At 40.9% G+C, this 22,643-nt stretch overlaps 1 protein-coding gene across 8 annotated transcripts in view; it reads left to right on the forward strand.

The window, feature by feature from the left end:
- Positions 1–22,643, forward strand: part of tcf12 (transcription factor 12) — a 318,722-nt gene that overhangs the window by 195,103 nt on the left and 100,976 nt on the right. For 4 of the 8 annotated variants that reach the window (XM_070858349.1, XM_070858348.1, XM_070858350.1 and 1 more), the window contains exons 9-10: positions 19,614–19,719; positions 20,162–20,301. The exons of 1 other annotated variant lie outside the window; for it this stretch is intronic. In XM_070858349.1, the coding sequence (XP_070714450.1) occupies positions 19,614–19,719; positions 20,162–20,301 (246 nt within the window). Of the gene's footprint in view, positions 1–10,096; positions 10,172–11,418; positions 11,566–19,613; positions 19,720–20,161; positions 20,302–22,643 lie in introns of those variants that run through there. 3 more of the 8 variants (XM_070858352.1, XM_070858354.1, XM_070858355.1) reach the window with 2 other exon arrangements.

The raw sequence follows: 22,643 nt of genomic DNA on the forward strand, positions 1-22,643 counted from the left end.
TTAATAGCTCAGAATCTTAGAAATTTACATTTGTAATAATCCCAGTGGAGCTGAAGACATTAAGATTCTGAGGACATATACAACTCAGATTGCTGAGGTTATTAATATGCATAAATCACCAAGTCAGATGTTCATTGTGAAGCCCTGGTGGATTTTAAAGCCTTCATTAAGCCTTTCCTAACTTCAGGCTTACATCAGAAAGGCTTTCAAGCAACTCGTTTGTTGATCCCTCTTTGCACTGAAATTTATCCTTTGAGAATAAAATGCTTTGATGAATAAAGGTTGGTTGGGTTTGGTTAAAAAAAATCATTAATAGCTCTGATAATCTAATGCTTTCAGGGTGTTCCATGGCATTAAATGTGCTTTATTCTTTAAAACAACAAAATTGTAAATGACTGTTTATAATCCTGTGTGAAGTTTTAAAAAAAACACTAGGTGCCAAGAGAAGCTTGGTTGTTACTGAAACAAACATGAGAGAAAGAGAGAAAGTGATGTTGCCTTGAAGGATACATCTCTTTGTTGTGCAAATGGTTATACGGTTTTTATTTGTCAGCACTTCGCTTAACACATGGACGCAGGTGCACTTGGATACGTATATGCTGAATGAACTAGTCGATGCACAGAGTGTAACACAAACAGCCTGAAATGAAGACATTTTTTGTTCTCTATTGACTGATTTTTCCAAGATATCTAGCAAGAGCTGTCTCTGTTAAATTACAAAGCCTGATCCTGGAAATATCTATGACCTTCGTTCCAGATGGGACTGCAGTAGTTAGTGTAGCTGTGGGCAGCTGTGTATAAAACCTGCAGCCTACCTGGAAGCCACAAGTGCAGCTGCAGACTCTCTTGAAAGGCGTGCTTGCATAAGCACTTGGCCCACTAGAGGCTGAATAGCTACTTGATAAACAGAGCAAACACAAAGCTTCCAATCATTATTCCCTAGGCCAGGAAAATTTGCATTAGCTAAAAATAGTTAGCAATTTACATTTTATTTATTACAGTTCAGTTTTGTAATTGATCGCAAAACATTTAAAGGGAAATGTGAGCATGGTTTCACCGGCAAATGTGAAACCTGAGTATGTTCGTTGAAAGAAGAGTGAGGGGAAAGGTTTATTTATGCATTTTTATTTTAAAATCTTGAGGCTTGGTGAAGAGCCCGTAGAAGAATAAAAATGTTTGCCTTCGAGATAATGCACTGTGTAGTTTTTTTTGGCAGTGCTTTAAAATTCTTGTGGAAAGAGGCTGTGTTCAGAAGTTGGTGACCTGCAGACATATTCTCAAAGCCCGATGTGACATTTCTGTATTAGTCGAGGTAGTATAGAATGAAAATTTGCTTGAAGCCAGCAGTGCTGTCTCGATCCCTGGCAGTCAATGACAAGAAGATTGTCATCCAGCTTTTGACAGATCATTCAAACAAGGATCTTGTCGCGGGCTAGATTTAAGGATTCCGTGCTTCTATCATGATTTGAAATAGTGTGGTGCCTCAAGTATATAAAAATGGTCTGTTTAAATGTTAAGGGACAGAGGTGCAAAAACTGGTGGCAGATTGTGACCCACCACCCTCCCCCCGCCTGAAACCTGGGTCAATGATGCTTGAACTCCACATGTTGTGTTCGGTTTCTGAGAGTGCCATTGATAGTGGGAGAATAGCGAATCTGCCATTGATGGTACTGCCTCGGGGTTAAAAGTGCCTTTGAGTGCATTTATTATTTACATTCAAATTGTTTCCATTCCTGTCGAACTACTTAAATTAGGGTTGCTATTCAAATCCATTGTAACATGTTGATAAAAGTGCCATCTACTGGAAATCAGAAGTTGCACCACTTTACCGCCTGCTTAGAATTGTGCAGCTGTGTAAATCTTTGAATTTTGCATAGGTTGTAATTCAGTGTTGTAGTGATTTAACCAATGTGCTTTCTAACAGGCAACACTTAGAGGAAATTGCTGTCTTCATGCTACCAACTGTTCAAATAGATGTGTGGTCACATTTCCATATGGATATACCCGTAACAAGCTTGATTTTCTGTGAAGACGATATAGCTATTTAAAGTAAATCATTAAGAACTTTTTGGAGTTTGGTGGATTCTACAAATTTTACTAAAAAATAATTATAGTATTCAGTCAAATTTGATTTTGGAGTGAAAGGCAATGATCGTGCATTAAGGTTCAAGCAAGTTCTTTTAAACAAAAATTGGCTTGTTCAGTGACTTTGGCATTTTGACCGAAATGTGGTCAGAAGCATGTGCTGGGTGGGAGCTAAACATTAATCACTTTTATGATGATGCATAGATTTTTAGCCTAGTTTTTATAATGCTGTGTTTAAGTAATATTTAGTGAGAGGTTATGTTATTTGGCCATGTAATCGGAACCTGTGTAACAAGTAAGGGTGGTGTTTGCTTGTCCTAAATGCACTGGTTGAGTTGAGCTTTTTGTTTAGCTTTTTCTCTGTTTTGGCCAATTGGAGGTGAGTAGCATGAAGCAGCAATAGACATCCCTTTGCCCTGGTCAAAGCGCAATGAAATGATGATATAATAGTCTTAGATAATCTAACTTAAAATGTGATCTCATGCAGAAATTCATAGTGATGAAAGTACAACAAACAAATGGACTGGGACATGAAATGACACTAGATGAAATCCATCGTGATAGATAGCCTTTCACACAGTAGGCGACACAGCTAATAAGGTGATATCTGATCTAAGAGGTAAATTTTTTGAAAGATCACATTCTTAACACTAGTTTATAATATTGGATGATTTTCTAACTTTGAACTTAACAGCAGTTTACTACATACTATATTTTTATTTACACCAAAATCGTTTATAATTGATGATTCATTCCTATCAATTTTGATTTTGGTCTGCTCTTTAAGCAGAGGATCCCAACACTATTGCACATGTACCCATAATCAAAGTTTTAAGAAAACCAATAGAATAAGTCGGTCGCTTACACCCCTCCCTCCCTCCCTCCCTCCCTCCGTCCGTCCCCTCTCTTTCCACCCCCACCTCAAATCCGTCCCCTCTTCCACCCCCCCCCCCACACAATCCCTCTCTCACCCCAAACCCTCCCCTCTTCCCTCTCTCTTCCCCCCCCCCCATCCCTCCCCTCTTCCCTCTCTCCCCCCCCAAACCCTCCCCTCTTCCCTCTCTCCCCTCAAACCCTCCCCTCTTCCGACCCCCCCAATTCCTCCCCTCTTCCCCTCTCTTCCCCCCCCCCCCAATGCATCCCCTCTCTTCCCCTCTCTCCCCTCCAATCCATCCCCTCTTCCCCGCCCCCAATCCATCCCCTCTTCCTCCCCCCTCCCCCAATCCGTCCCCTCTTCCCCCATCCCCCAATCCGTCCCCTCTCCCCGTCCCCTCTTCCTCCCCTCTCCCCGTCCCCTCTTCCTCCCCTCTCCCCGTCCCCTCTTCCTCCCCCAATCCGTCCCCTCTTTCCCCCCCCCAATCCGTCCCCTCGTCCCCCATCCCCCAATCCGTCCCCTCTCCCCCTCCCACAATCCGTCCCCTCTTCCTCCCCCCCTCCCCCAATCCGTCCCCTCTTCCCCCCCCCCCTCCCCAATCCGTCCCCCCTTCCCCCACTCCGTCCCCTCTTCCCCCAATCCGTCCCCTCTTCCTCCCCCTCCCCCAATCCGTCCCCTCTTCCTCCCCCTCCCCCAATCCGTCCCCTCTTCCTCCCCCTCCCCCAATCCGTCCCCTCTTCCTCCCCCTCCCCCAATCCGTCCCCTCTTCCTCCCCCTCCCCCAATCCGTCCCCTCTTCCTCCCCCTCCCCCAATCCGTCCCCTCTTCCTCCCCCTCCCCCAATCCGTCCCCTCTTCCTCCCCCTCCCCCAATCCGTCCCCTCTTCCTCCCCCTCCCCCAATCCGTCCCCTCTTCCTCCCCCTCCCCCAATCCGTCCCCTCTTCCTCCCCCTCCCCCAATCCGTCCCCTCTTCCTCCCCCTCCCCCAATCCGTCCCCTCTTCCTCCCCCTCCCCCAATCCGTCCCCTCTTCCTCCCCCTCCCCCAATCCGTCCCCTCTTCCTCCCCCTCCCCCAATCCGTCCCCTCTTCCTCCCCCTCCCCCAATCCGTCCCCTCTTCCTCCCCCTCCCCCAATCCGTCCCCTCTTCCTCCCCCTCCCCCAATCTGTCCCCTCTTCCTCCCCCTCCCCCAATCTGTCCCCTCTTTCCTCCCCCTCCCCCAATCTGTCCCCTCTTTCCTCCCCTCCCCCAATCCGTCCCCTCTTTCCCCCCCCCCCCAATCCGTCCCCTCTCCCCCCTCCCCTCCCCCCCCTCCCCCAATCCATCCCCTCTTCCCCCCCCTCCCCCAATCCATCCCCTCTTCCCCTCCCCCCACCCCCAATCCGTCCCCTATTCCCTCCCCATCCCCAATCCGTCCCCTCTTCCCTTCCCTCCACTAATCCATCCCCTTCCCACCCCCCAATCCGTCCCCTCTTCCCTTCCCTCCCCCAATCCGTCCCCTTCCCCTTCCCCTCCCCCCCCCCCAATCCGTCCCCTCTTCCCCCCCCCCTCCCCAATCCGTCCCCTCTTCTCACCCCCCCTCCCCAATCCGTCCCCTCTTCTCACCCCCCCTCCCCAATCCGTCCCTTCTTCTCACCCCCCCTCCCCATTCCGTCCCCTCTTCTCACCCCCCCTCCCCATTCCGTCCCCTCTTCCCCTCCGTCCCCATCCCCCTCCCCCCAATAATCCTCTGTCCCCTCTTCCCTCCAATCCGTACTCTTCCCCCACCCCACCCCCTCTTTCCCCTCCCCCAATCCTTCCCCACCCCTTCCCCCTCCACCTCCGTCCACACCCCCCCACGCCACTTCCCCTCCCCCACACCCCTCCCCCTCCCCCACACCCCTCCCCCTCCCCCACACCCCTCCCCCTCCTTTTGGCCTCTCTTCCACCGCCCCACTCTTTCTCCTCACCCCCTTCCCTCTTTCTCTCACCCCCTTCCCCCTCTTTCTCTTGCCTCCTTCCCTCTCTCTCTCTCTCTCTCTCTCACCCTATTTCCACTTTCTCTCTCTCTCTCTCTCTCTCTCTCTCTCTCTCTCTCTCATCCCCTTCCCTTTCTCCCGCTCCCCCTCGCCCCGTCTCCCATTTCTTCACTCGCTCCTTCCCTTCCCCCGCTCACGAATTTCTACTACCCTTTCTTTCTTGTTCTCTGTCTCCCCTCCCCCACCTCCATGACATCATTTTCCTGTATCTTGTTTTTCCAGCTAGTCCCTTCTAGGACTCACTTTCGCCTGTTGAGAGATTGTGACTGCTCAAAAGATTTCAGCCAGCAAAAATATAGACACATCAAAGCAATAGGTCTGGTATCAAGCGTGAAATCTTAAACACAGCTAACTTGTCTAAAAATAACATTATTTTGGAACTGCTTAAAAATTGAGTGTGAATATTTTATTTATGGCATAATTATGCATGATGGAGGGCTGTTTGAGAAATCTAAACCACCTTGTGAGTTAGGCTGATAATCTGATTACTCTGTAGTTTGTCTTGCTACAAACTGCTGTTCCCCATTATCCATATCTTTCTTGGCACAGGAATCACTTCTGTATCTGGAGCTATTAGAATCTGCAATTGCCTTATAATTATGCAGCAACACTAGATGGCAGTGTCTGTAGGATATTTGGGTTTGGTCTATGTTGCTCGCACAGATTATTTCACTGCTTTTTCCTTTAAAATTATAGTTAGTATAGTTGTAATGATGCATGTGTCTTTTTAACATTTTACTGACCATGATGGTCAGATAACGCCATTTTGGAAATTAAAATTCAAGCTCATTATAATGATTCTTGCCCGCAAACACAATTAGTTATTCACATTGGAAGATCGTAATGCAGGTACTGTAATTGTTCTGCACCAAAATAAATGTATAGCCTTTTAATTTGAGAATTTTGCAACTTGCGATTGTAATTTGTTTTATCTAATTGTGCTTTTAAATGTTTGGTAGTTCAAATGTTTAAATTAAAATAATTGTTGCAGTATTTCTCTTTCACTACTTTTTTTTAGCCCATTCACCAAATCTCGTCAGTTGATTAGATTGTGATCCTTTCAATTCTGCAGGATCGCGAGTTTCTTTAAAAATGTCTGAAGTTCAAATGTTCTGTTATGGTAGATGCCTTAATTGCCACCTCCATATAAATGACAACAGTGTGGCCATTGTGAAAAGTGCAGCAGTTTGTATAAACTTTGGAGTGTGAAGTATAATTTTAGAAAATTAGTAAAAATATTGTATGTATTTTTAAATCAAAACAAATGAGAAAATGTATGAATTTAACATTTTGTTGAACCATTGATCTACATCTAAAATTCCCTTCTAATTGTAATGAAAGAGTACCATATACAGAATTGTGTATATCCAGCATTTCATTGAATTTACCCCATATGTCATAGCTTTTCGTCACTTACTTTTCGTTTAATACATTATGCCATTATGACTTCTCCCACATCGTCTGAATTAGTCAAATCCAGATACATGCACACCTGTCCAAAGGCCGTTTTTGTTTTTAAAATCCTAATTTTTTCTCCTTCCACCCTCTTTCATTTCAGTGGTATTGAAGTCCATTTAATGCAAATGGGGAAAAAAATAAGACGATGATTGTAATGTCTGTGTGCAAATCAAATTGTAAAATAAAACTTTAAACATCAAATATAACCATATCAAAATGTGCCACTTTGTGTCTGACTTTGAAGATTACAATAAAACAAAATGCTAGAAATATACAGCAGGTCTGTTGGAAACATAGAAAATAGGTGCAGGAGTAGGCCATTCGGCCCTTCAAGCCTGCACCACCATTCAACAAGATCATGGCTGATCACCCACCCCAGCACCACACCCCCCGACCCCCCCCCCCCCCCCCCCCCCCTCCCCAGCCGCAAAGACCACATCCAACTCCCTCCCGAACACATCCAATGAACTGGCATCAACAACTCTCCGCGGCAGGGAACCCCACAGGCCAACAACTCCCCGAGTGCAGAAGTCTCTCCCAATCCCAGCCCCAAACAGCCCACCCCCCACCCCAAGACCGTGCCCCCACCCCAGCTCCGGACCCGCCCAACACCGGGAACACTTCCCCCGCACCCAACCCGCCCCGTCCCATCAGAATCCTTCCCAAATGTCGAACACCCCCGGATGTCGAGCCCCCAGCCCCGGCCACCCCGGAGCCACGCCCCCGCGGCGCCAACCACACCACATCCACCAACCGCCATCTGCGCAGTCAACCCGTCCACCCCACTCCGAACACTCCCCGCACTGAGGCACAGAGCCCCCAGGCCCGCCCCTCCAACACATGTCCCCCCCCCCCCACCAGACCTCCGCTGCAATGTGGCCCCTCCCGTTAGACTATGACATTTCGGGTGTATAATCCTACAGAACCCGAGGCATCATCAATTGCCTTTTCTCTTGTCAGATGGCTGTGTATTTCCAGCATTTGCAACTTTTTATTTTTGTTTTACTGTTTGACATAAGTTTACATGTGCATTTAAAAAACATATGACAAATCTTTCATCATGTAGCAGATCTAGGTTGTTTACAGTGTGCTTTATTTTCGTGTGTTGCTTTGCAATCCGTTACATTGCTTCCCGGTTAATACAGATGTGGACATACATAAGTTTACTTTCAGTTCCCAGCCACTTGTACATAAGACCGTTTCGTTTTTTTTTAAAAAACAGTATCTTACTTTCTGTTGCCTTCTCTAGACTTGGCAACCCCCACAAAAAATATAGCTTCAAGCTGTGACTAAACCACATTTTTCAAACATATGAGTTGATCTCCATGCTTGAACACTGATTCATGTAAAATGAAATGACACTGAAGGGAGTGCTGAGACTGTTGAACTGTGTTGGCAAAAGTCTGTCTTCTCAATGCTAGCTTCATGTGGCTGGTGGCTTGAAGGAAAATGCTACAGTTAAACTGAAAATACTCATTCCAGAAATGCTGTGCCTTTTGGTCAGTACCCAAAGTGGGCTGTAAACTGGTGCTTGAGAACTTGCATTGTTATATATTGGATTGACGGGTAGCTCTAGCTCTAATATTTATCAAGAACCAATGAATCTGTCTCAAATGCTATTTATAAATTTATTTTCAGGTTAAGTTCTGTCTATAGCAATACTGGACCTATTGCTAGTTGTGTATTACCCTAATTAAATACTAATCATTTTAAAATAAAGCAAGTGAACTTGAGTACAGTAACTGAATTTGCATGCACTTTTATTTAGAATTTTTATGCTCATTTGGTTGGGGTGTAGGATGCCACTGAAAAATAGACTGGCATTTTATAGCAGCACAGGTGTTTAATGACCGACCACCGTGGAGGGGAAGGAACATTGAAAGCCATTGTAACTATTTTATTTGCAATAGGTTTTACAGTCCTTAAGAATATAATTTTGGTGGTGTGGTAAATGCAAAAAAAATGCAATACGTGATTCAGTGGCATTTTCAAATGTTTGCATTATAAAGAACATCATCCCTGGACTTGGGGGGGCAGCCATCCCCTACCTAGTATTGTGCTATGCTAGGGATGGACACAATATTTAACTGCAACAGAAATTAGTTCACATTTATACATTTTGAAATAATGTTAGACAATTGCATCACGTTACGGAATATTTTTTTAAGCCCCAGTACAATCCGTTGCCATAAGGCCACACAGACACTGATCACAAAATTCAGCGAACTAATGGGGGAGTGGTTCTTGTAGTTCTGCAGGTAACTAGGTTGCAGCAAGTCCACAATGTTGAGTACTTGCTGGTACTTGGGATCTGATATTAGAAATTGTCATCTTGTTTTAATTAGGGACCAGTTTTGTGGGCTTGTTTAAGATTGTGTACCACTAATTTCTAATATTGCCAATAGGAGAGAGATCTCAATAATTCGGATTCTCTTTCTATACATTTGTCCTAAATTATGTTAAAGGAATAGGCATTATACTGAATTGTTACAATGTACATTATAAACAAAATTATGTCCACGCACTTGCCACTGCTTCTGCCACTTACTAATTACCGTAAAATGCTTTAAAACAGCTAATTGAGACAACTTTGAAGCGGACATTTTATGTATAATTCCACTTACTGTGCCATCAGGTTGTTTCCGTGCAATGAGTGGAACTTAATCTTGTAGCAGCAGGAGTACTGTGCAGAATCTTCTTGGGTTACCTCTGACCCACTAGTTTAAAAATGTTAAACGGAGCAACAAAGAATGACCGAAAAACAAGAATAAGTGTTAAGGTATCATCTTTAGGGCATTTAGAATTACGTGATTCAGCAGAACACACTTCTCCTTTTATATTATGCAAGTAAATTTATTGTGTTCTAAAGTCCAGTGGCTCAGAAATATCACCAGATAGGTTTGCATCAATAATCTTAAACTATAAATAGGAATACAGAATGCTTGATTATATTTATAAAGACATTTTTTTAGTCTTATTAAAATCTCTAATCAGCTGAAAAACATTTTTCATCCTAGTGTCATGTGTATATATTTACAAAAAGTCTAATCTTCTGGTTTGATTAGTACACTAGATTACAACCCTTCACCTTTGAATCCATCCAGGCTAATCGGATCAGCTGCCTAACTTGGAGGAACCTTAAGATCTTTGTCTTGCCTGCTTAGGCAGTTTGACCCAATTCCTAGAGGAGAGGTTCCACAGAACAAAACTGTGCATAGCTTGTCATTATTACATTTTTATTCTGAGGTGGATGGGATGGCTGGAGTAAAAATGAAAATGTCATTTGAATGTAGCAGGCTTTTGAGTTTAGAGCACAATGGATGAAGCTTTGCACTGTATGTGACAACAATTCTTAATAGCCCTGTAAAATGTCTAAATCTCTAGTATTGACGTCTGCAGTAAATCACATCTTTGTAAAAATAAATTATTCAATAAGCTTTGCGCATGGCTGATGTAAGTGCTCAGTACAGTGTGTGAGGTCCTGGGTGGCAGTAATTCAGGTCAATCTCTGCACGTCATCCAAGTGTAATCACATGTCTGGCTGAAATAAAGTTTCAAAATCAACATTGTCGCCAGCTGACTTGCTTACCAGACAGAATCGAGGATCAACACGTCTATGATAATGGGATAAATAGTTGCTTTGGTTGAGTTACTGTTGTCCAGTAAAGAGGTATTGTTCAATATAATAGTTTCTGCTTATAAAAGTAGATGTACCAGAATATTCAGCAATATAATGCAGGTAATCTTTATAGGGTCTTGATTTTCATAATATTAAGACTGTTCAAACAATTCATTTTGTACTGAATTTTACTATCCATTAAAATGCCATTTTCTCCCTTTAAACATCAGTATAATACTTTGCAGAGGTTCCATTTTTATCTCGTGGAATACTAATGTCGAGAGAGATTTTGGGAGATTTAAAGCCCTTTTTAGCATATCACTGCCTGAAGAGACAAAACATTCATAAGGAGGTTCAGTGAATGGAATTGTTAATTGTAAATCAAAGCTTTTCCACTGGCCTCACAGGACCAAAATAGGCCCTCGTGGTCTCTGGAGGAAGTTGCACGTCATTCTGCCTGGCATTTTATTAGCCTGACGTATATTGTTCTTTTGCAGCTGCCGCTGAGCTTTTTAGCTAGAGTGGGGATTGTGTGCGTGTTACTGAATTTGCTTTTTATACTAGGATGTATTTTGTACTTTTAAAATACCTTCCACGTTGTTTGTTTTTGACCCAGTTACATAGAACACAACATTGAATTTTCCTCATAACTAATCACTTTTATGTTTTTCCTTTTTGAAGATTTGTTTTAACACACTGTCTCATCGTTATCAGACTGTGTTGCAACATTATCTCTTAATATAAAGCAACCAGACCTTCATTATAGTATGCACCTCATTATCAAGTATCAAATGTTGGGCTCTTGGGAACTGTGTTATAATGAGGATAGAGAGTACAGCTTTATTTGAGCAGTTCCCTGTTTCTACGCACCATGGATTTATAGTGGTCACTTTTTTTCTCTCGTGTAAAGCGCTTTTGTTCATGTCGTTATTTACATACTTGGTAATAATTTGGGACGGAGACAGATGGTTGTGTTACCAGAAGTGCATCAGACAACATCTTTACTGCTACAAGTGTGCTAATTTAATTAAAACAAACAGATTAAATGTAGATTTAGCTTTTGTTGTATTTTAGCCTCTGCTTCAAAATGAAGCTACTGAAATAAAGGGCATGAAAAAATATGGTTCTTTATCCATTCTACTTTTTTTGACGATCACTTCTCCCTTTTCCTCCCCATGCCATATTTTAATGTTCCTATATTAGTGTGTGTGTTTGCTGTGACAAGACCACTTCCAGTACTGAATATGGAATGCAGCCAATAAAGCTCAACTTCCCTCCCCTGGCTGTTGTGTAGAATGGTTCAGCCTACTTTGCATAAGTTCCTTCTGAGTAGATCCATGTGTGGAAAGATTAAAGAATTAGTCTGCCTGAAATTGTGTAGTTGAATGTGTTGCACTGTGAAGTGCACAGTTGCTGATCTCTCTGCACTAGATTTAGCCAGCAACATGTATTGTGCTTACACAGTGCCTGGTATGGGCAGCAATTCACTTATGTATTACTACAATAGGAAAACGGTAAGTGTGGCTTTCCTTTGTGTAACATTTGTGTTGTAATTGGATAACATGATTAGTGGCACAATAGACAGTCACACAGAGCTGTCAGCAATTGTAACTTATTCTAGAGTAAAAAGCTAACATTTATATTCCAATTGGCTTTGTTTCTTAAAAGCTTTTAATGGGTGAGCCTGTGTTTCTAACAGGGTTCAATGACGTTTTTAAAACTGCAGAAGACGACTTCAAGCTCTTATGAAAGTTATATTAAAGTGTATGTGCATAGAATGTACTGTTCTTTTTATAATCTGTTTTGATTGCAACATAGATTTTAGTGCAATTAATTTGTTTTTAAGTTGTGGTCATTGATCGAACATGAAGTCAAAGATTATTAACAAAAAAAAATAAGTTTAGTTAGAAGCACAATATGAATCTCTGGGAACAATTAAGAAACAGCCAGTTGGTTAGCTCTGAATTTCCTGTTTATAGATGAGGTCCAGGAGCTGGCTTTCATATTGTTCCATCTGCTTCTAATCAAATGAACATTCTTGACCCTACAGGGAGTTAAATCTAATTCTCAGTCATGTCACTAATATTCTCTTTGAAATCCAGGATTTTCCACACAGTTTTACACCTTATCCTGCAACATGATGCATTGTGCGAATAGGAAGTGACCAATCAGGTTTTTTCTCCCCAAGAACATTGTTATTGTGGGTCAGGTGAATGAGGAAATACAGCATCATAAACAATTTCAGGATCTCTGCAGCTAGACTGAAAAGTTCAAAATCTGATTGTGATTTTAGTGCTTGTAACTAATTTCATATAGATCTGTATGCCCGTTTTTCTATAAATTGGGTTCATTCTTTATCAAATATGTAAAGAACTGAAATTGATTTAATAAGTATGTCTGGCATGCAATTAGACTTGATAAATGTGAGGAGGTTGTGGAGTATTCTTTAAAATGTTAGGTGTCGTATTTAATTGCAGCTGTTAGTATGTGATGTGCGTTCTTGGAGCTTGTAAGTAGACTTAGAAAGTTGATGTAATTTTGTGTTTTGCATTATTGCTCCATTAGAACATGCTCTTTGTTCTTGAAGCAGCAAAGCACAGCTTTGATCTTTTAAGTATTTCCAGTTCGTAAGGGATAGTAGGGGTGGATATTGTTGAGGGACATCCAAAGGAAATTGATAGCATATGCCTGCAGTAGGTCAAAGGTGACCTTTATGAGCTTGCACAGTGAGTAAATAGATAATAAATTATGCCAGAGACCTGTGTGCAGACGTCAATGCCCTAAAAATCCTATGTGAATTCCAAATAATTAATTACAGGCGGTTGAGCCAAATAAGAGCCTGCAACATTTTCTGTGCAGTTATGAAATATAGGCACCAACAAGCAGGGGAAATAACTTTTGGAACCAGTGTTAATCCTGAGAGAAATTGGGTTCTACAATTTAAATCTTAGTAACCTGTAAGCTGTGTGTTTAAAACTACATGAACTTCAACTTTGTGTAAAATTTGCTGTTTTGATGCTAGAAACTGAATAATGGTACAGTGTGTTCAGTAAAGGTATCATTAAACATTAGAAAAATATTTTTACTCTGAAAATAAGCAGTGTGTTATGAATGAATCGATTTGTATGCTTCCAGACGTGGTTCTTGTTTTGAAGTCAAAGATTTACAGTGGTGGTTAATTCCATTTTTCTTTCATTATTATAAATATAACTTTTGTTCTCTGCATTGCTGGAGCAAAAGCTTAGAGAATATAGTTTTGACTGGGAGAGGCCTGATTGTGATTCCTTTTAATAATAAGTGATTGATTCAGGCAAGGATCACTTTGCTTTGAGACACCATTTTTGTATGTGATTCCCCATTGTATGTGATCCTTTTTATAAATTCATTATTACTTTCTTGTCTGCGCTATTCTCCTTTTTAGCTGGGAGGGGACCTGTTGAACAATGGACATCTCCACAGCTGCTGTTAATGTGGGTCCACATTGGATGGTATTCTTTCCTTGGATAGATGTGGCTGTAGATTCACCCCTTCCTTCCTCCCCAATGAAGTCTTGTTACGACAAGGTGTTTGATATAATTGAGTTAAAAGTAGGAAAATCAGACTCTAGAGATTAGGTCAGTTTAAGTGTGATGGTCAAGACAGGATTAGGGTGTGCAGTTTGAAGCTGAGCCACCTGAATACCATTCCTGGCTCTCTGTGTTTTGCATTTCATTCAGGTTTTTAAGTAAATGATAATGACCCACCACCGTGACATTTACAAAGTAGGAGATAATTGACTTTGTATTTCAGTGAAATTGCTACCATGCAGTAAAGACTGGGGTCATCGCAGTACTAGATGATGGATCACCTTGTGCCTATAGAAAGAGCTGTGATGCAGTGGTGTGCGTTTAGCATATTGGGGTTGCCATATGGAGATATAGATTTGCACAAGAACTAATCAGAATATTTATCCACCTCTCCTAAAGTATAATTACCCCATCTAAATGCAACAAGAATCTCATTTTAGGAAGTATTGTTCTGCTGTTTAGAGGAAATCTTTCATTTAATAGTTAAATATTTTAACAAATAGATGGGTGATTCACATCAATGTGATTTAAAAGCTTAAGCTTGCTGAGCGATCACACACCGGTGAACTACCAGTATTATGAGTAAGATTTGTACTGAATTAGAGAAATTTAAATAGCCACAAAAAGTGAGGTTTAAAATGGCAAGCTAGTCATAAGAAAACAGAATTATAGAGCATTATTAACATTGATTAGATAATGCAGAGATTATAAAGCAGTAAGCAATTACTTGATATTTGCAATACTATAAGACTATTGCTAGTATAGTTTAACACAATTTTTATTGCTCGGGATAAAAATTTGAAGCAGAGGAAGATACAAGGCTATAAGGAGAGAGCAGGGCACTGTGATTAGTTTTGGATTGCTCCAGCAAAGAGACACCATAGGGAGAATAGCCCCCTTCTGTGTAAATTTCTATCGTTCTAATTCTTCGCAGTTGTCAGTAAACCAGATACGTGAAAGCTTAGTGAGCTGGACTGGTTAAAATTGAATTCATTATAAAAACAATTGAAGACATTAAGTTATTGGTCTATTTTAGTTGTTTTCTTTGTATTTATTGTTGGGTGACTTGAAGATGTGTCTGGGAGCTGGATTTCAATTTCACCTGAATTGATGGGAGGGCGGTAACCTCTCTCTCAAAATTGTTTGAGCAATCTCCATTCCTACTGGGGTAAATCTGTAGCATAAATACTTCCCTCTCTTTGTTCAATTAGTGCTAAATTGGTCGTCTCGAGAGCCTACAAGAATGGCTGGTGAGGGAAAAGGAAGAAAATGTCAGTGCAGTGAGGGAGCTTTTGAGGCATGTTTGGGCAAAGTAAAGATTGGGTAGGTTACAAGAAGCTTTTCTCTGTGTCTAACCTATGCTATACTTTGCCTAACATTGGATGCCTAAAGTACAATGTTCATTTTGAACACTGTGCCTCTGCTTGATGAGTCACAGAAACTATTGATGTAATTGTATTTGCTGATTGGATAATTTTTGAATCAGAATATGAAGTGATGACACTGATGGTTAACCAACAAGGTACAAGATAAATTATACCTGGGTTTGGAGTGGCCCTATCTTAATCTAACCTTCAGTCCACAGTGTAATTACACGTATATTTCACTTGAAATATATTGGCCTTGGAAAGAATGCAGTGCAGATTCGCCAGAATGTTGCTGGGATTCTAAGAGTTAAATTGAGAGATTATATAAATTCGGCTTGTATTTCCTGGAATATAGAAGGGTAAGGGTGTTTTGATTGAGGTTTTTAGGATTTTGAAAGGAATTGATGGGGCAGATAGAAACCTTTTCCACTGGTGAGGGAGCCTAGGACAAGGGGAGACATAACTTTAAAATCAGAGCCAGGCCATTAAGGAGAGAAATTAGGAAGTACTTCTTCATGCAAAGGTTGGTAAACAACAACAACTTGTATTTATATAGTGTCTTTAATGTAGTAAAATGTCCCAAGGTGCATGAAAGCTTTATCAAACAAAATTTGACAGAGCCACATGAGATATTCGGGCAGATGTCAAAGAGGCAGGTTTGAAGGAGCGTCTTAAAGGAGGAAAGAGAGGTTTAGCATGGCAATTCCAGAGCTTAGGGCCTTGGCACTGTGGAACTCTCCTACAAAAAACTTTAGATGCTCGCCCAATTAATAATTTTTAGTCTGGGATCGATAAATTTTTGCTGGCCAAGTGTATTAAAGGAAATGGAGCCAAGACAGGTGGATGGAATTAGCCATGATCTCATTGAATGGCAGAACAGGCTCAAGGGTATGAATGGTCTACTCCTGTTCTAATGAAATAGACCCGAGTATAAAGTGTACACAGCTCTGATATATGTTTTATTCTAGGACAAATACAACATAAATGCCACCCTACAATATCCTCTCCTTTGCAGTACTTCAACATTAGATACTTAAAACATGATAAATTTCAATGCTAACAACAAGGGAATTGTGTATTTCTTAGCCTTTTATGCTTTTGTGAAGTTTTCCCTTCCAGGGAAATTGTAAATCTCTCTGGACCATTTTTTACTTTTGCTTTAAATGTAGTTGACTTTATATTTTCGACTGCAAAATCGTAGCACGCAAGAGGCTTTGACATTCATTGCTTTTATACTTGTTAGACTGATGAAGAAATTTTAAAAATCCAGCAATGTCAAAAAGAATACCTGAAGACTATAATATTGTAAAATGGGAAATAGCCAAAGTTTGAAATTAATGGCGGGAACATGTTTAGTACTGTTGAGTTTTATTAAATCTTTCTGCATCACTCTGCGGCTGGACACTTCAACTGATCTCAGGCTTCAGTGATCCATACTGTTGCAGATCAACAAGCAGGAGGTGCATAATATGTAAGAAAATTAAATGGATCCTTCTTTCTTCTCCTCAATGTGTTCCATTTCTTGACTTAACATTTGGGCATTCATTGTTGCAGTGACTGTATTATTCTTTTTCAAAGTTAAATAGTCAAATCTTGGGAGTTGAGGGCCAGAGTACCTTACTAAAATATTTTTTTCATGTTAAAAATTATAGATATATAATTCAGGTATTAGATTATCCTCCCAAATCCTGTGGTATGTCATTTTATTGATGACATTGTTCCCTTTCTTCCCTTCAGACACCACCCCCCCCCCCCCTTCTGTTTAAAATTTGTAAGGGACCAGTAGTGGGATTTTAATATTTACACATTGATATTAAGTAAGGTCTTCTCACCATGGGACTTGTGTAATTTCTGGCTTGGTATTTAAAGCTTTTATTAAAGGATGACCATTTTGCTTGGGGAATTGGTTATAATTAAGTGCATATTTCAGCATATGCTGTTGAGATGAGGTCAAAGCTGATGCTTCTATGAGATTCAAATAATAAATGACCTTTCTGATCTTTTTTTCAAGTAAGTTGGATTTAAGCGACCTTAATTACTTAGTTATTTGTAGCAGTAACTTGCGTCATATCTGAATGAGCCACTATTTCCATTGACTACAGCTCTTCATAAAGCTATTTCTCAGTTAAAGAACACTCCCCCACACCACTGCAATTGTTGCACTTTAGTTTGTGTGTTAATATTAAAGATATAAATTCCACTTTAAAAAAAAAAAGAGGTCTGGCATTGCTTGTTTAGTTCGGTGTTAGCCTGTGACTTTTGAGAGTTTGTTGTAAGTAATAAAGGAAGGACACTTCTGTCTTTGGATTAATCTGGCTTTCCTTTCAGAAATCATTTGGGGTGGCAGTGGTGGGGGGGTGAAATGCTAGCATGTGTGTCAGTAGAGATGAGCTTTATTGGTTTTTTGCTCTAACTCCTGTGGACTGCTCCAAGATTCTATTGAGCTCTGCTCCCTGCCAGACAGGCATGTTGTCTCCGGTATGCTTTATTGATGTTTCAGCGTGAAGGTTATGTCCATTTCCACCAACACATCAAAGCAGCAAGGGAATGGATCAGGTGCCATACTAGTCTGATCTATACTGTTGAAAATTGTACGTATTCAAAAAATGAGATGCTCATTTGTTTGATCTGTTCTAGTTTGTAAACCTATGAATTAAAGATTTGCTTTATGAAATGGTTTCAGGAATTAAAATTTTAATCGGGTTTTTGTTTCATAATGGATGTTTGAATAATCATTTTATTGCTGATGAAGCATCACTTATTCGGCTGTGCTTTGGTTAAATTTCTTTACCTCAAATTTTCTTGGCCAGCTTATCTTCCTTTCATGAAATTGTTGACTTTGTTGGGAGTACTTTCACAGGCATTAGTTGTCATGTGGTATCTTGGCCAATCGTCATATGTGAACATTGAGTGTCAGCAGGCTACATGACTGAAGGAGTAATCACAGCCAAGCCAGGTCCACACGCCTACTTCCACAAGTAACTGCATAGTGATCAGGCCTTCCCTATCCCCCATCCCCAGTCAGAGGAGCGCTTACCTGTAATTTTAATTAAGCTATATATACTAAGCACTTTGTCTTTTGGTTTCCAGCTCTCTGTTTAGTGATAGTGAAATGAAACTCATGAGTAGCTTGTTAAAAGCAGGATTTGGCAATGAGTTTCAGGAGATCAGATGACACAAGGGATCTGTTATAATTTGCGGACTGTTCTGATTATAACTGGGAGAAACTTGGTCCTTCTGTGGCATGAGACGACTATTGACTCGCCATCTGGAGTTGATGCAATTATTGAGACCACACCAATAAGGTTTGGCGCACAAAGCCTTTGATCCCAGAATCAAGGCTGGCACTAGCGCTATTTTATAACCGAGCAGTTATTTCAGTTTGTAAAAGCTAAGAGGTATGCATAATTTGGACAGGCAAGAAGGTAGGAAAAAAACAGATGCTGCTCACAAAATAGTCAACGTGCTCTTATTTAGAACCATGGTTACTTAATACGTATAAACCTTGTTTCCACAATGCACCAGTTGTTTTATGCTTGTTAAGATTTTGTTTGGTAAGTGTGGCATTAAAATAAAAATTTGTATTGCGAGTCAGTGAAGTACAGCAGAAATGTTTTGGAGTCGCCTTTCCCTTTCTGCTGAAGTTTTAGGTGACCTTGGATGTAAAATATACATGAGCTACTGTTGACATTTTAAGTTTTGCATTATAAATATCCAGTGCTTTCTACTATTGATCAAAGCACATCTCAGTGAAGTTGCCTTTTTTCTTTAGTTTCCAGTTGACCGTGATGGATTAACCACCAGTCTGAGCATATGCTGTTTGTTTGTGCTACAAAGACAGAAGTGACTAAACCTATTTTAAGCTAATGTATTTGAAGTGACACACAGCAACAATATGTGTTTTAAACCCGAGTTGTGCTGTTACGCTTTTTTTTTCCTGGTCTGCCCCAGATCTGTGGATGCTGTCGCTAGAAGTGTGCATTTGATGGGGAGGGGTGGGTTTTCTGCTTCCCCAACACTTTTAAAGTTGACCCGATAGTTGGCTGCTAGCCAGTTGAACATGTTCGTACATAGCCTTTTTTTTGAAGCAAAACTTTGTGGAGGGAACAACTGTCATTCTCTTGACATACTAAATGGGAATCTTTTTAAAAGCCACACATACTTGAAAGGTTGCTTGATATTAAAACTTAAGATCACACAGCAGGGTAGGGACATGGATTACTTTTGGTAAACTAATAATACGAAAAGATTTATCAATGGAATTAGGCAATGCATTGATCTTCCTGTATATCATCAGTACAAATATTCCCCCTCTCTGAAATAAATTTATTTGCTAAATCATTTGGGAATACTCTGTACATTAAGTGGGAAACCACCTCCAAATAGCTATTTGTTTAAATTAATTGAACCATAGGTAACCAATTTTGCAAAAGAACTGTCACTAGTATAGTTGACATTCTTATTTCATTATAAGCCTGCTCTATATAAAAACATTAGCTTAATTTATCATCTATTTTAACTTTTGTTCTGATGTTTGAGCGCCTAAACTTGAAGCAGAAAGCTGTAAAGTTTTTCAAATTCAAAATCAGCTTTATATTAATTTATTTTAATTTGTCTTCCTTCCTCCAGGTTTACGCACCTTCTCCCAACACCGATGACTTCAACAGGGAGTCTCCTAGTTACCCGTCACCCAAACCACCCAGCAGCATGTTTGCCAGTACATTCTTTATGCAAGGCAAGTTGCAGTTCTTTAATCATTCTATCAAAACAGTCTGAGGAAAAATGTACTTGGTAAAGAGTTGTATAACACTAATTTGTGGTGGATATGATTTTTATTTTGCTGGTTAACTGCACAATGTGCATTATAATTGCAGTGGTCGTTCCCAAGTAAATTAAAACTTGCTGAAATTTGGAAACATCAGTTTTATTAAAAACCAAAGCTCCCATGTTCCACATCTATTTGTAATGAATTTGTTTCTTGCCCAAGATTGACCTCATAGTCTGCTAAGAATTATTACTCCTGCTCATGGGCTTGGTGTCATTGAATGTCTTGATTGCACACAATAACTTGTGTTTTTTCAGCTGTGGCCAGGAGTAGGGTTATATATCAAATGGAAAAGCTTAGATTTTCTCTTTAAATTAAACTTTTATTAATAAAACATCCCTTTTTCCATTAGAAGGAAATCACAATTCTTCTGATCTTTGGAATTCATCAAATGGGATGCACCAGCCAAGTTATGGAGGAATGTTGGGAAGCTCTTCCTCTCATGTGTCTCAATCTAGCAGTTATAGCAGTCTCCATACACATGACCGCTTGGTAAGGATAATTTGAGCTTGTTAATTAAATATATTATGTATGTGTTCTAGACAATTCAATAGCTGGTTAGATTTCGGGTAAATGCTGAATCATTTTGGGGATGGGCATTTTGCGGGGAGGTGCGGTGATCTCTGTATAAACATACAAAGGGATTATTCTACCCATTTTAATAATGGATCAAAAATTAATTGCTTGGGACTTAAGGATGGTATGTTGCCTCCCTGGTGCAAGGGTCAAGGATGTCCCGGAGCAGCTACAGAGCATTCTGGAGAGGGAGGGTGAACAGCCAGTTGTCGTGATACATGTAGGTACCAACGATATAGGTAAGAAGCGGGAAGAGGTCCTACAAGCTGAATTTAGGGAGCTAGGAGTTAAATTTAAAAAGTAGGACCTCAAAGGTAGTAATCTCGGGATTGCTACCAGTGCCACGTGCTAATCAGAGTAGAGGGAGCAGGATAGTTAGAATAAATATGTGGCTTGAGCAGTGGTGCAAGAGGAAGGGAATCAAATTCTTGGGACATTGGAATCAGTTCTGGGGGAAGTGGGACCTGTACAAAAGGGACGGTCTGCACTTGGGCAGGACTGGAACTGATGTCCTCGGGGTAACATTTGCTAGTGCAGTTCGGGAGTGTTTAATATGGCAGGGGGATGGGAACCTTTGCAGCGAGATAGGGCGAAGTAATATGGAGTCAGAAACAGATGGTAGAAAGGTAAAAAGCAATAGTGGAAGGCCGAGTAAACAAAGGCAAGAAACAAAAAGGGCCACACTACATCATAATTCTAAACGGACAAAGGGTATTAAAAACAAGTCTGAAGGCTTTGTGACTTAATGCAAGAAGTATCCGTAATAAGGTGGATGAATTAACTGTGCAAATAGATGTTAACGGATATGATGTGATTGGGATTACAGAGACGTGGCTCCAGGATGATCAGGGCTGGGAACTCAACATCCAAGGGTATTCAACATTCAGGAAGGATAGAATAAAAGGAAAAGGAGGTGGGGTAGCATTGCTGGTTAAAGAGGAGATTAATGCAATAGTTAGGAAGGACATTAGCTTGGATGATGTGCATTCTATATGGGTAGAGCTGCAGAACACCAAAGGGCAAAAAACGTTCGTGGGAGTTGTGTACAGACCTCCAACAGTATTAGTGATGTTGGGGAGGGCATCAAACAGGAAATTAGGGGTGCATGCAATAAAGGTGCAGCAGTTATCATGGGTGATTTTAATATGCATATAGATTGGGCTAACCAAACTGGAAGCAATACGGCGGAGGAGGATTTCCTGGAGTGCATAAGGGATGGTTTTCTAGACCAATATGTCGAGGAACCAACTAGGGGGGAGGCCATCTTCGACTGGGTGTTGTGTAATGAGAGAGGATTAATTAGCAATCTCATTGTGCGAGGCCCCTTGGGGAAGAGTGACCATAATATGGTGGAATTCTGCATTAGGATGGAGAATGAAACAGTTAATTCAGAGACCATGGTCCAGAACTTAAAGAAGGGTAACTTTGAAGGTATGAGGCGTGAATTGGCTAGGATAGATTGGCGAATGATACTTAAGGGGTTGACTGTGGATGGGCAATGGCTGACATTTAGAGACCGCATGGATGAACTACAACAATTGTACATCCCTGTCTGGTGTAAAAATAAAAAAGGGAAGGTGGCTCAACCGTGGCCATCAAGGGAAATCGGGGATAGTATTAAAGCCAAGGAAGTGGCATACAAATTGGCCAGAAATAGCAGTGAACCTGGGGACTGGGAGAAATTTGAACTCAGCAGAGGAGGACAAAGGGTTTGAATAGGGCAGGGAAAATAGAGTACGAGAGGAAGCTTGCAGGGAACATTAAGACGGACTGCAAAAGTTTCTATAGATATGTAAAGAGAAAAAGGATAGTAAAGACAAACGTAGGTCCCCTGCAGTCAGAATCGGGAAATCATAACGGGGAACAAAGAAATGGCAGACCAATTGAACAAGTACTTTGTTTCGGTATTCACTAAGGAGGACACAAACAATCTTCCGGATATAAAAGGGGTCAGAGGGTCTTTTAAGAAGGAGGAACTGAGGGAAATCCTTATTAGTCGGGAAATTGTGTTGGGGAAATTGAAGATTGAAGGCCGATAAATCCCCAGGCCTGATGGACTGCATCTCAGAGTACTTAAGGAGGTGGCCTTGGACATAGCGGATGCATTGACAGTCATTTTCCAACATTCCATAGACTCTGGATCAGTTCCTATCGAGTGGAGGGTAGCCAATGTAACCCCACTTTTTAAAAAAGGAGTGAGAGAAAACAGGGAATTATAGACCGGCCAGCCTGACATCAGTAGTGGGTAAAATGATGGA

This window comes from Pristiophorus japonicus, chromosome 17, assembly GCF_044704955.1.
Source record: "Pristiophorus japonicus isolate sPriJap1 chromosome 17, sPriJap1.hap1, whole genome shotgun sequence".
NCBI lineage: Eukaryota > Metazoa > Chordata > Chondrichthyes > Pristiophoridae > Pristiophorus > Pristiophorus japonicus.